General features: G+C 43.6%; 1 protein-coding gene across 1 annotated transcript in view; it reads left to right on the plus strand.

Moving 5' to 3' along the window:
- Window positions 1-8,962, plus strand: part of LIPC (lipase C, hepatic type) — a 186,370-nt gene extending 177,408 nt beyond the window's left edge. Inside the window, exons 9-11 of the mRNA XM_005685714.2 lie at window positions 2,018-2,135; window positions 3,680-3,898; window positions 8,805-8,962. Of these exons, the coding sequence (XP_005685771.1) occupies window positions 2,018-2,135; window positions 3,680-3,898; window positions 8,805-8,916 (449 nt within the window). The 3' untranslated portion in view covers window positions 8,917-8,962. The remainder of the gene's footprint in view (window positions 1-2,017; window positions 2,136-3,679; window positions 3,899-8,804) is intronic.

The following is a 13,883-nucleotide window of genomic DNA, read 5'->3' on the forward strand; positions in this document are numbered from 1 at the left end:
AGCCTCACAGTCTTGAGAGCATCTAACTATTTTATCCCAGGCTGGAGTATTTGAGCACCTATTATGCAGAGGACTGCAGCCAATCCACTGCAAAACCCAAATGGGAAAATGGGCTTATGCCAAAGGTTAGAGTCGTGTAAATAACTCAGAAACCCAGCAATACAGGCACAGCAGAACCCTGCAGCTGATGTGTTGGCAGTGTGCCATTAGCCACCGCTGCTGCCAGGTCTGTGTATAGCTACCAACCTCCAGTGGAAATGTACCATTTGGGAGTAAGTAGATTGATTCATGAGGATGGTGAATTTCCACATGCTGAGTGCATGGAATGGATAACCAAGTGGTTAGTTCCATGATCTATGCTTTCCAGGAGGAATTCTACAACAAAGCTTAGAACTCTGAATTCTCTGGGGTGATTTCCATCTTCCTAATGTTCAGACGCATCCTGATATTCCCAAACAAATTGCCAGTTCATGCATCCCACACATGTTTATTAAGCAACGACTATGTGCAAGCACTGTATCAGGATTAGTAGATTAATCATCATCTAGAACAGAAAAAGCAAATAACAAGTAATCATATATCCCCTATCCTTTGCCCAAGGCAGACAGCAGTCATCCTAAGAGCCTAGACATGGTCTCACAGCCCATCTCAACATAGGGCCCCAGGCAGTCCTACCAATCAAGTTGACATGCCATATTAAGCCTGTTTAAGCTAAAGTGCTACTTAGAGAATATGGAGACAACAAGATAAAGAAGTCCAAGCAGCCATCAGTTATTTGGAAATGAAGTGGGATAATTTTGGAAACAGCCCCACACCTGGTTGATGTAACAGTGCAGACTGAGCAAGGCAATTGCTCCAGGCCATGAGCACAGACTCTGCTATGTGACCCTGAGCAGGTCACTTCACCTCTCTAGCCCTGGTTTTGTTCTTTATAAAATGAGGCTGATAGTACTTCCCTGATATTCAGTGGTAAAGCACCTGCCTACAATGCAGGGGACATGGGTTTGATCCCTGCTCCAGGAAGATTCCACATTCCTCAGAGCAACTAAACCCAGGCACCACAACTCCTGAGCCTGTACACCTAGAGAATGTGCTCCTCAACAAGAGAAGCTACCATTCACTGCAACAAAGAGTGGCCCCCCACTCCCTGCAACTAGAGAAAGTCCATGTGCAGCAACAAAGACCCAGTGCAACCAAAAATAAATAAAATGTTTTAAATGAGGCTGATAATAGCAATATCCTCCGCATAGGGTCATTATGATGAGTAACTGAGATGATGCCATGTAAGATGTTTAACAACACCTGTCTGATAGTAATTTGCTTATATTAGCTAAATATAGGCTATATTTAGGTAAAGAAGAATAAAATTAATTTCCCTATTCCAAACAACACAGAAGAAGGACATTCTGGACACTTGAAAAGATAGGACAATTTTAGGCCCAGGTACTAGAACTCGTCTTATTTCTATCAGGAAATGTGCTGTTGAACCCCACAAAACCAGTTTCCAAGCCCCAGAAAGCAGAGATGTGGTCATCAGGGCATATTTCTTGGCTGTTGGTCTGTCCCACACTAAAACTAACACCATCAAATTTACAGGCAAAAGTGAAAATAGCAGTGTGTTCTCTTGCTTTTGTCAGTGGCCTCAGAGGCAGTCTATCCTTTCATTTATAAATGGGGACTCTTGCTAAATACATGGAATAGTGCAACAGAACTTCATGTAGAAATTAGTGAGAATACCAACTATACTCCTATTTTGCCTTTTTTTTTTTTTTGCTGGATAATACTTATTATATTACAAACATAAGTCCTCTTAGACATTAAAGAAATTCAGAGAAGGAAAAAAAGGAAAATAAAAAAACATTCAGAATTCCACCACCCAGAAAACAAAACTGGGGTATCTATTCATCCATACTTTTCTCTCTGCTTTCTTAAATTTTAAAAAATATAAGATTTTTTATTTTAAAAATTTCTGCTTATGTTGTCTTTCTCTCTCCCTCGCCATCCCACCTCCCTCTAGTTTATCATTACCAGTTCAAGATTCGGTTCATCAACCAAACTGAGAACCCTGTAGAACCAACTTTCACCGTGTCATTCCTCGGAACAAGAGGGGAGAGGCAGAAGATCCCCATCACTCTGTGAGTATGAGATACAGCCCCGTCCGTGGTGAGGACAGGCTTAGTTTTCTCACAGGGTCTGGATGGACTCTGCTTTCCAAGGGTCGGGCCAGGCACAGCTTACTTTTCTCGGCGCAGTATGAGTGTCCCAAACACCCTGTCAGATGGGACGTCCGCCCGCGCTCGGCATCTTGTCACGCCTCCTCGGCCTCGCCCAGTCCCAAAATTACTTTATGTTGCTGCCACGTGTGTTTGTGATGGGCCCGAAGCGACAGGGGCTGAATGGAGAGGGGAACCAGAGGTGGCCAGTCTAGGAGGAGAGCTGGGAGCAGGCGCAGGACACCTTCCTGTCCCCAGGAAGGCCCTGAGCACCTTGCCAGTGAGTCCCGAAAACCGTAACCCGGAAATAAAACTGGTCTCATTCAACTTGGCAAGAATTCTCCATTCAGTCAGCCTGCACTGCCAGCCCTCCCCGGCGGTCCTTCGCCCTGCTACACACCTGCTCACAACACAGGCAGTGGCCTCACGCCTCCTGCACAGGCTGGCCAGCTTCACCGGCCGCTTTATTTCAGCATCTCCACCCTCAGCATGGGCTCTCCTTGGGAAGTGACACCAGCCTTCACCTGCTCCAGGGACGGTTCTCAGGCTCCCGAAAACCACCCCTGGTTTTGAACCTCCAATCATCCCACTGATTCAGTCACTCAGCAAGGATGTGTCAGTTCTCTGCACTAGAGGTGGAGAGGATCCTACCCTTAGGGTGCTCCCAGCCTAGTGGGGTGGGTGGATTCCTAAACGGTGCTTTGCAACATCCTGCAGGAAGAGCTAAGATGAGCTGAGCCAGGGAATTCTCCAGCCACCTGTCTCACCCTAAATCCAGTGTTAACTCTGCACCATCCCAAATCTCTCCTTGGGGGAGCAGGGATTGTTCTAAGTAGTGGAAAGAGTGCCTGACTGCTCTGTCAATACTGGGACATTTTAATGTCTTGGAGATTAGTGAGTAAAGCTGATAATGAAACCTAAGGATCTGCATTTAAATTTTGCTCCAAACTGCTGCATCCCTTTTATATGTGGTTTTCTATTACTGCTATACTTGTTGTTTTAATGGAAGTTTCTATTTATGTTGGGGAGGAAGAAAAGCACTGATCTGGAGGGAAGACTGTAGTGTGGTGCTCATGTGTTGATCAAACCTACAGAAAGCTGTATTGCCCAGAGACACCTGCCTGTTTTGGAGGCAGTTCTCCTGATGTATTAAGCTAGAGATTAGGAAGCCTGAGCTAAACGAAGTTAGCTAGATTCATCCCTGCAGAACACTTGCAACCTTTTAAACATGCTATCACAGAAAATAAGATGGTTTTCCCAGTATTACTGCTCTGGAAAACCCCTTTTTATCCTGGCACAGCTATTGCTATCTCTATTAATAGTCTGTCCACCACCACTTTGGGAAATGCAGAAGAAAAGACCATCACAAGTCATTCAGGCAAATCTAACACATCCTGAAAGTCCCTAAGCATCACTTTGCCGTTGCAAATCAACTGACTATGTCTGGTTTCCTTTGTATCTTCAAGGAGCAAAGGAATTACTAGTAATGAAACCTATTCCTTTCTAATAACATTGGATGTGGATATTGGGGAACTGATCATGATCAAGTTCAAGTGGGAAAACAGCATGGTGTGGTCCAATGTCTGGAATACAGTCCAAACCATCATCCCCTGGAGAAGAGAGTCCCTCCGCTCAGGCCTTGCTCTGAAGAGCATCCGAGTCAAAGTGGGAGAAACACAGCAAAGGTGAGTGTTACTTCAACCTCCTCGTAACATCTGTTGAGCATCTACCTACGTCAGCATTTTCACAATTTAATATTTGCATTTATCTTATGAAGTGGGCATTGTTATGTTCCAGCGATGGCATACAGATGCTCAGAAAGGTGCAATGACCATCCTGAGTTCCCAAAGCCACAGGTGGAAGGACCAAGATTTACACCCAGGTCTCTGATTCCCATCTAGCCTCTTTCCTCTGCCCCTCGCCCCCCACCCAGTTAACAGCTACCTGCCTCCAGAGTCTAAGAACCACTCACTGGCCCAGTGCTTTTCAGATTTCACCACGTACTGGCCCAAGGACCACATTTTGAACAGCAAGGACCCAAAAGTGACATTTCTTCTTTGTTGTTTACCCAAAGAAATGCTTTTAGCAGATCACAATCTCAAAATCTCACACTGAAGTGGCACCTTTCAAATCTTAGAATGCCAAGGGATCACTGGGAAGCTTATGAAACATGCAGAATTCCCAGACCCACCTGAAGAGCTTCTGACTGGCTGTGGTCTATGGAGGACCACACATTTGGTAATAAGAGCCCTAGGAAATTCTGGTGTGGACCAGCGGGTTACCCTCAGGAGGTGCAGTTCTGTGTGACTGAATGTCTCCCTTGGCCCACGGGCCCTGGGACACGCAGGGGTGGGTTGAGGGCAGGGAGTTAAGGCAAGAAAGGATGTCCAGCTGCTCCCTTAGTCCTCTCAGCAGAGCAAAGGGATGCTCGGTATATTTTCCCAGGGCTGCCGCGCTTTTCTGTGGTTCTGCAGTTCCGCAGACCCTCTCCTGTCTCCTCCCCACTCTATTCAGGAAATGTGTCTCTCCTTTCCTACTGCCCTCTGTCGAGCAGCCTGCTTTCTCTCTGGAGTGCCGCCAGCGGAGCTGAAGAGCAGCACGCCCCTCACCTCTGAACTGCTCTCCTCCCTTACCCCTGGGGTGTCACTGCTAGCAGCCGCCTGTGGCAGATTTATGCCCCCTGAGTCCCTCACACAACCGCACTCTGAGATTTTATCTCCCTGGGATACAAAATCCTGGCAATTACTAAAAGCATACTCTGCAGTCAGCCAACAGATTTCTCCACATGATCAATTTGAGAAAATTAAACTGCTTCTCTCCTCTTCAGCGCTTAGCTATTCTTGCATGACTTGTTGGCCCTTTAGAGCAGCTCAGCTTCTGAGCATCAACCCTCCCCGGATTCTCTCAGCTAGAGAGTAAATCCTCAGTTTTAGAGGCCGCTCGCCATGACAGTTCTAGGTGCCTCGACCTGAACGATAGTATAAAACACAGGGCTGCCTTCTCCCCTGGTGCTTACCCACACAGCTCTGCAGAAGGGAGGGAGGAATGAGAGCAGTGTTACAGAGCCCTTGCTGCACCATGGGCTTGAACTAGGGGCTCTAGAGCATTCACCTCAAGGAGGCTTCCCAGCAACCCTCTGAAACAGGCAGTATTGCTGTGCAGCTTAGGAGCCTGAGGCTCACGGGAGTTACACAGCTTGGGGACATTGCTAGTAATTGTCTGAGCCCAGGTCTGACTTGGTTCATCTGATCCATTGCCCATTCGTTGCCTCTGCAGTTTCTAACAGCTCCGCCTCCATTAGTCATGGTCCCGTTGATCTGACTTTCTTTAATCTAGCAGTGTTGTAGAGATGGAAATGAATATATATGCACATCACAGCTTTCCTCAGGGCTGTAAGAGGTACATCATGAAAAGGAAGGAAGGGATCTGGGACCTATAGTTCTTTAAGTTTTTAACTCAGTGCTTCCTATGGGTCTTTGGAGTACCCAACGGCATTGGGAAGGATGCCAAAAAAATATCAGAGTTGTGGCTTTGGGCATTAAGAAACTCCAGGACCTAATTAGGAAAACAAGATGCGTTAATTTTACTAATGATCTGCTTCATCCCAGGGTTTCTCAAACTTTAATGTGCACATGAATCATCTGGAAATCATGTTAAAATGTAGGCTCTGCTTCAGTAGGTAGAGATGGAGCCTGAGAGTCTACATCTCTAACAAGCTCCCAGGCGCAGCTGATGCTGCTGGTCCATGGATCGCACTCTGAATAGTGAGAATCTAGTATTGCAGGGTCTAGAAGTCTAAGAAAGACAATGGTTCAGGTTGGTTCTGTGGGTAAATGTTGCAGCAGGCTTCAGGGAGGCCAAGAGGTATTCCCAGAGAGACAGGCAGTGAGAAGAGCAATACGCAGACAGAATCCAATGACCTCTGCATCAGCTGGACCTAAAGTCAAATTTTGATTTCACTGCTTCCACCTATGTAGGCTCAGACAATAACTGTTCCTCTCTGAGACTCAGTTCTTTAGGAATGAATGGGAATTATAATATGTACCTCATGCGGCTAATAACAACTACCAATTTCTGAGTACCTTTTACAAACTAAAATCCCAGAGCTGGGATGCAAACATTAAACCTCACACTCTTAATCTCTTTGCTAACAATAAGAGAAAAAAAAAAGGTTAAGTGACTTGCTCTTTACCTCTGTGGAAGGAGTTGAATGAGAGGTGACTTTCTTCCTCTAAAGCACAAAGTCAGGGGTGAGAGGACTGTTGTAGGGTGAAGACCGAGAGCAGAGATTTTCTATAGCAACACATGAAAAGCGATTGGCTAAACAAAATGAGAAGATGTTTGATTGCCTCAGTAATCATATAAACGCAGACCAAAAATCAATGAAATTATCGCTGGTCACCCATTAGTTTTGCAGCAGTTAAAACACAGATAACATCCAGAGTTGGTAAAGGTGTGGAGAAATGGGCATTCTCATATACTATTCGTGACAGAGCTTCTGTAGGGGAATTTCATTCAACAACTAACATTTAGTGAACATTTATCTTATGCTAGACAGTGCTGTGGGCACAGGATATACAGTAATAAACAGAGTAGATGAAGCCCTTGGTCTCTTATATTATCAAAATTTGACATATGCCGACTCTTGACCCAGAATTTTATGCTAGGTGTCTACCCTGGAGAAATATTCAACATATCCACTAAGGATATCTATGCACTAAAATGATTGTTGCAGTACTGTTTGTAAATACTAACCCATTGGGGAAAATCCCAATCTCCTTTAAAAGGAAAATGGCTAAATGCATTGTGGTACATCCATACACTGGAATGTTATGTAGCAGGTGAGAAAGAATCAAGTAGATTTTTTTAAAAAATATAGTTGATTCATAGTATTTCGGGTGTACAGCAAAGCGATTCACCTATCCAGATTCTTTTTCATTATAGGTTATTACAAGATATTGAATATAGTTCTTTGTGCTAAGGTCCTTGATGGTCATCTACTTTATGTAGAGTAGTGTATATCTGTTAATTCCGAATTCCCAAATTATTCTTCCCTTTCACTCCTCCCTTTGGTAAGCATAAGTTTGTTTTCTATGTCTGTGAGTCTATTTCTGTTTAGTAAACAAGTTCATTTGCATAATTTTTTAGATTCCACATATAAGTGATATCATACAGTATTTGTCATTCTCTGTTTGACTTACTTCACTTAGTATGATCATCTTTAGGTCCATCTGAGAATGAAATAGATGTGTATATACTTACACAAACAGGTTTCCAAGTATGTTATTTGATAATGAGGAAATTTTTTCAGAAAAATTCATACAACAAATTTTATGTTTGTATATGAACACCCATACAAGTGTAAATGCATACAAAGAGGTCTGGAAAGATAGAAACCAAACCATGAAAACAGGGAGAGGAGTCATATTAGTGAAAGGTGATGGAGAAGACCTTTAATACTCAACTTTATATATTGGAGATCAGTCCTGGGTGTTCTTTGGAAGGACTGATGCTAAAGCTGAAAGTCCAATACTTTGGCTACCTCACATGAAGAGCTGACTCATTGGAAAAGACTCTGATGCTGGGAGGGATTGGGGGCAGGAGGAGAAGGGGACGACAGAGGACGAGATGGCTGGATGGCATCACCGACTCAATGGACATGAGTTTGGGTGGACTCCGGGAGTTAGTGATGGACAGGGAGGCCTGGCGTGCTGCGATTCATGGGGTTGCAAAGAGTCGGACACAACTGAGCAATTGAACTGAACTGAACATATATTTCTTTACTATTTGAATTTTTCAAATGTATCCATAATTACAATACTTTCTAATTTTAGAAGTTTGATTTAGTAAATACTTGACCTTAGATATAATTTTTTTTAAAAAAGAAGCTATAAACTACAATTCTCTGTGACTATTGCTATTTTTTTTTTCCCCAAATAGATTCAGCTGAAGTCAGTAACACAAAATAGCATCTCAGGCCAAACCAATAGTCAAAGTCATCAGCTGTTGGTCTCCAAGAGAGACCCACAACCCATGGTGATGTCCTTTGTGGCTGAAAGATCAAATAAGAGGGAAGGGCAGGCTTATAATGCTGAGCCAGGCAGACGCTGGTGACAGTGGCCTCATGCCCAGGTACCTTTAAGAGGGATATTGACAAACTGGAGTGTGTCCAAAGAAGGAAGGCTGGGAGCGAAGCCTGCCTGTGAGGAACAGTTGAAGAAAGTGCGACTGTTTGCCTTGGAGACAGGGTCATGTAGTGAAAGAAACAATTGTTACTCTCAAATCTTTGATGAGCTGTATAAGGCAGAACAAAGCAGGACTGCCCCAGGACTTTGAGTTCTTTACAGAAGTGAAATATCACACCATGAAGAGCTCCTGGAAGCCTTACACAGATTGCTTTAACTGATTTGGGTTTTGTTTTTCTCTGAAGTTATAAAAATATTTGTGGTCATAAAGACCTAGTTTATTTTTTTTTTCTTTTAAAAAATAGCATAAAGTTTATGTTACATGAATTGAGTATTTAACAAAGGACAAAACATTTCAATAAGCTCCATCTAAAACTTAGTGCTGTGTTTGATGTTTCCTATGCAGAATGACATTTTGCTCAGAAAACATGAATGATCTAGTACTTCACCCAGCCCGGGAGAAAACCTTTGTGAGATGTGAAGCAAACTCTGAAACACTGAAACGAAAGATCAGATGAGCTTTAATGAAGACCCAGTGTGAAGAATAAATGATTTTATACCTTATCTGGAATGGTTACTTTGTTTGGAAACCAAAGTTACATAAAGAATCTTGCATAAATCTTTAATAGGGTTTAGATTTAAAAGGGAGCTCATTTCACTACTATAAACTGAGATTTTCAAAACTGTTATGTAACTATATTCAAATATTAGTGTAACCAGAAATTTCCCAATTTTCTGACTAATTGGTAATATATGCAAATAAGCACAAATTTAAGAGCCATCTGAGATCCACTGTTTTAATTTAAAATGTCTTTTACAATTAAGTCAAATTTTCCATATTTCCTTGCTAGTTTGTTCTGATCAGTTTTTTGAAGCATGCTGGAAAGGTACTTCTTTACAATATAACTAGCATTTCCATAAAGTGAAATTCCAGTTAATCACGGCTGTGTGTCCCAAAGCACATACCCTTCAAGACCATTCAGCTCACCCAAAGAAAAAAAAATTCTCCTTAAACTAAGAGTTTCCATCAAACAAATCATACAATTATTTCACTGAACCAAACCGAAAGTAGTAGAATTCTCCTAAAACTACTAATGATAACCATAAAAGCTGGGCAGTCGGTCACTGTAATGATTAAATTACTATTTAAGTACCATTTTCCTCTTTCACTAATGCTTGCTACAAAAGCTGATGGAAAACTTGGACTATCTCAAAGACTTAGATATCAAATCTCAAACTGCCCAATAAATGAAATAATGATGCTTTGACCAGCAAATTCCACCACAGAGCATGCAGAGGAAATATTACATCTGGCAATTACTTGGATCTGTGTTTCACGTAATTCAGAGAAGAGAATCTCACTATGCATGTCAAAGCTTCACCTGACCTTGGCATAGCGCCAGCTCTACACAGCTCATCATTCACATGCTCTTCCCCAGAACAGGACTCCCACAGACAAAAGTCCTGAGGAGATGTCTGCCTCTGATGAAATCAATTGCATGATTCACTTTTATTTTCCTTGGAAAGACCCACAGAACTAAAGGATGTGGGGGAGGAAGGACAGCTGGGTCAAGGCTGTATATTGTGTCCCGAATGCTACTCTTGACTGCAAAAGCATCTGACTGCCCTTTTAGCTACTGTGTCTAGAAATATTAGATACCAAAATGAACAATGTTTTCCATTATGTCAAAATACTAAGATTTACAATAAGATAACCTTTGCATTAGATTAGCATGTTTTATCATTGACTATCCAGAGAAAATTTTAAATATCACTTTTTGGGACTTCCTTGGTGGTCCAGTGGTTAAGAATCCACCTGCCAATGCCTTCCCTGCTCTGGGAAGACCCCACGTTGCCTTGGGGCAACTAAGTCCATGCACCACAACTACTGAGCCTATGCTCTGGAGCCCACAAACCGCAGCTACTAAAGCCCGGACACCCTAGAGCCCAGGCTCACATTAAGAGAAGCCACCAGAATGAGGATTCTGGTCACTACAACTAGAGAAAGCCTGCTCACAGCAACGGAGATCCAGCACAGTCAAAAACATAATAATTAAACTTAAAAATTTTTAAACACCACTTTTTAAATATATTCTTTGCTATATACCCTGTAGAATCTATGCACAAGTCAAAGGATACTCCTATCAGCCTTGAAAACATTACAAACCAAAACAGTCCACATATTCACCCATGCAATGCAATGAACTGTGGTATATTCTTACTAACGGTTGTTAAACAGCAGCAAAAAATATGACCCAAAGCTACACACATAACCAGATAAGGCTGAGTCTAGAGGGAGACAGAGAAGCATCGAGGCAGCAGAATTTAAGGAAGCACTGTGGGCTTATGCATTTACACAAACACACAAATATATATGTAGTATGTTACACGGAGAGCTAAAGTGTACCATTAATGGCAGACAAAATAGGTGGTAAAGGAGTCGGTGGTTAAGAATCCACCTGCCAATGCAGGAGACAGGGATTTGATCCTGTGCCCAGTAAGATCCCGAAGGCCGCAGGACAGCTAAGCCCATGGGCTGAAACTACTGAGCTCACACACCCTAGAGCCTATGCTGTGCAACAAGGGAAGCCATGGGAAGCCCGAGCACCGCAACTCGAGCGAGCAGCCACCACTTGCCGCAACTCGAGGAAGCCCATGCTCAGCAACAAAGACCCAGCTCAGCCGAAACTTCAAAAATAAGTTTTTCTAATTAAATTAAGTTTAAAAATAAAACCAGTTTTATTAAAAAAAAAAAAGATAGGTGGTAAAGTACTAAGTGAAATCAATAACACCCCTGGCCCAAGAATGAGATTGTAGTAATCTGGAAAGAGGAAGTGCACATTCGAGTTCCGGGTGCCAGCAACATTGCACATGTCACTCCGGTTGGTGGTTGCACAGGTTTTCATTTTTATCACCGTTCTTTAGTGAATTTTTTCATGCACTATCAGTATGAATGTCACATTTTGTAATACAAAGAAAAAAAAAGGGCAGAGTTAAAACCATTTTTCTACTCTAGCATACTTTCCGATACTAATTAGTTTCACACAAAATATAATTAGAAATTATTTCATCTTCTGTAGGAAAACTTGAAGTGACACAGGACGTCATAACATTTGGGGCAGAGAAATCAATAAGCAACCAACATGACAAATGGCTCACAGGAACATTTGAGACTCCTCTTGGCATGGATTACTTTTCACTCAGGAAGATGTGTTCATCGACATCACATTTTCTGAAGAACATCTTAGGAGGGAAGTCAAATAGGGAAACTGAATAATGCAGCCACATCTGTTCATTGCACATGCAAAATGCTGGCTGGTTCGCTGATTATACTCACCTCTCCTCCAAAGAATCTGTATTTATGAGCCCACTCAGGAAAGATAACACTGGCATCTTGCCTTTCAGGCAAAAGCCTGTTTGTGCTTTACTTGTAAGAAAGCACAAGGAAAGAAATGGGGCATCAATTACACTGCAGCTGGGCTCTTTGAGGTGCCCGGAGTCAGAGAGAGGGAAACAAGCATTCCATTCAACACTAAAATGAATGTGCTGCCCTCCAGAGCAAAGCTGCCTGTCCTCAGTATTCACCTTGATAATGTTGCCACAAACATTGAAAGTTTTGGTGGTCGTTACACATCTCTGGGGTGGCAAAGCAAGAAGTCAGACTACCCAGGGCAAGGCCAGCTCTCCCACAGAGCCTGGATGCGAGGGAGGTCAGATGGATGGGAAATAGATGGGCAAGAAGAAGCCTGAGGAGACTTCCCTGGCAGTCCAGTGGTTAAGATTGAACCTTCCAATGCAGGAGGTTGGGGTTTGATCCCTGGTTGGGGCGCTAAGATCTCACATGCCTCGCAGTCAAAGAAACAGAACATAAAACTGAATCAGTATTGTAACAAATTCAATAAAGACTTTAAAAATGATACACACTGAAAACTATATGTTAAAAAAGAGGGATACTGAAGTCCATCCACAGAGTCACCACCTACCTGCTCACCTTATCTCATATTACAAACTTTTTGAATTCCAATGATCTCTATGTGATGAATGGCCCCTAGCAAACCTCATTCCTTCAGGATAGGCTGCCCCTCAAAATGCCACAATGCCATATTGGTTATTTGGGAATAAAGTTATTTAGGAAATGGCCAGTGCAAGAGGGACACCCTTTTGTGCCTCCCTACAAGCAGGGAATAAATCTCTCCTGTGAAGGTGCCCTTTCTGATCTGAAGGTAGAACGAGCACCCTCATCACCAGAGACAAAGAGCTAGGTCTGAGAAGCCTGTATAAGCAAACCTCGTCACTTCTTTAATTTACTTCCCCAAGACCAAACTCTGCTTATATTCTTGACTAATGGAACACCCAAAACCTAAGTTTCTTCGTCCTGTCAATTCCTCACAAATGCATTGTCTGTCTAATAAGTATAGTAGTTGCCTGCTTTGGCCACGTCTTAGGTCCCATTTTATGAGACTGCCTTGTGCACGAATTCAATGTTTCTTTTTCTCCTGTTAGCTTGTGTCAACTTCATTATTAGTCCAGCCACAAGGATTTCCCAGGTAGACAGTGGTAAAGAACTTGCCTGCCAGTTCAGGAGCTATATGAGATGCAAGTTCGATCCCTGGATTGGGAAGATCCTCTGGAGAAGAACATGGCAACCCACTCCAGTATTCTTGCCTGGAGAATCCCAGGGACAGAGGAGCCTGGTGGGGTACAGTCCACGGGGTCGCAGAGAGTCAGACACGACTGAAACAACTTAGCACTCACGGCCGTAGCAACTCAAGAGGAGTAGAGGGGGAAACCTCCCCCTCCTGGCACTTCTCATCTCTGCCTTTTCTCATGCCTCCTTCCTCTTCTTCTTTCCTCCAGAATGTCCTCCTCCCTGCCTAAGTGGATCTTATTTACCCACCCAGGCAGCCACTTCCCGGTTCAGCCCAGCTGGCAGGGGCCTCTGTCCTCTGAATGCTCGGCCGTTATGTGAGTGATGCTCTCTCTGGGGCCTCAGGAATTGGTGCCCTGCCGGTTTTCTCGCCACCTCTCCATCTCCTCTCTGCTCCTCGCCCTCTATTCAGCCTGGCAAGGTTGGCACTCCTCTGGGTCGAGGCCTCCTTCTCTGCTCACTTGCTTCTCCCTCTCTAGGCCATTTCCCACTTCTATGGCTTCATCTCCGACGCACGCGGGCCAACCACTCCCACATCAGAGTCGCAGTGTGGGGTGCCCCGAGTGGAGGGCATTCCTGCATATGCAAGTGCCACTCTCGACGGCTCCCCCTCTGCTGCCTCACAAGCTCCAAAGGTTCAGAACTGAGCCCGTGGTGTCCTCCCTGCACCCCCCAGTCCTGCTTCCCCCCAAGCTGTCTGTTCTATGGCTCAGTGTGTAGCATCTACTATACCACTAGTTGCTGATTCCAGACATGGGGGTGAGGAGTGGAGCCTCTGTAATACTTCTTTGCCTTTGGCCCTTCACAGTAGAGCAATCACCAAATCCTATGGATTCT

Source organism: Capra hircus, chromosome 10, assembly GCF_001704415.2.
Source record: "Capra hircus breed San Clemente chromosome 10, ASM170441v1, whole genome shotgun sequence".
Taxonomy (NCBI): Eukaryota; Metazoa; Chordata; class Mammalia; order Artiodactyla; family Bovidae; genus Capra; species Capra hircus.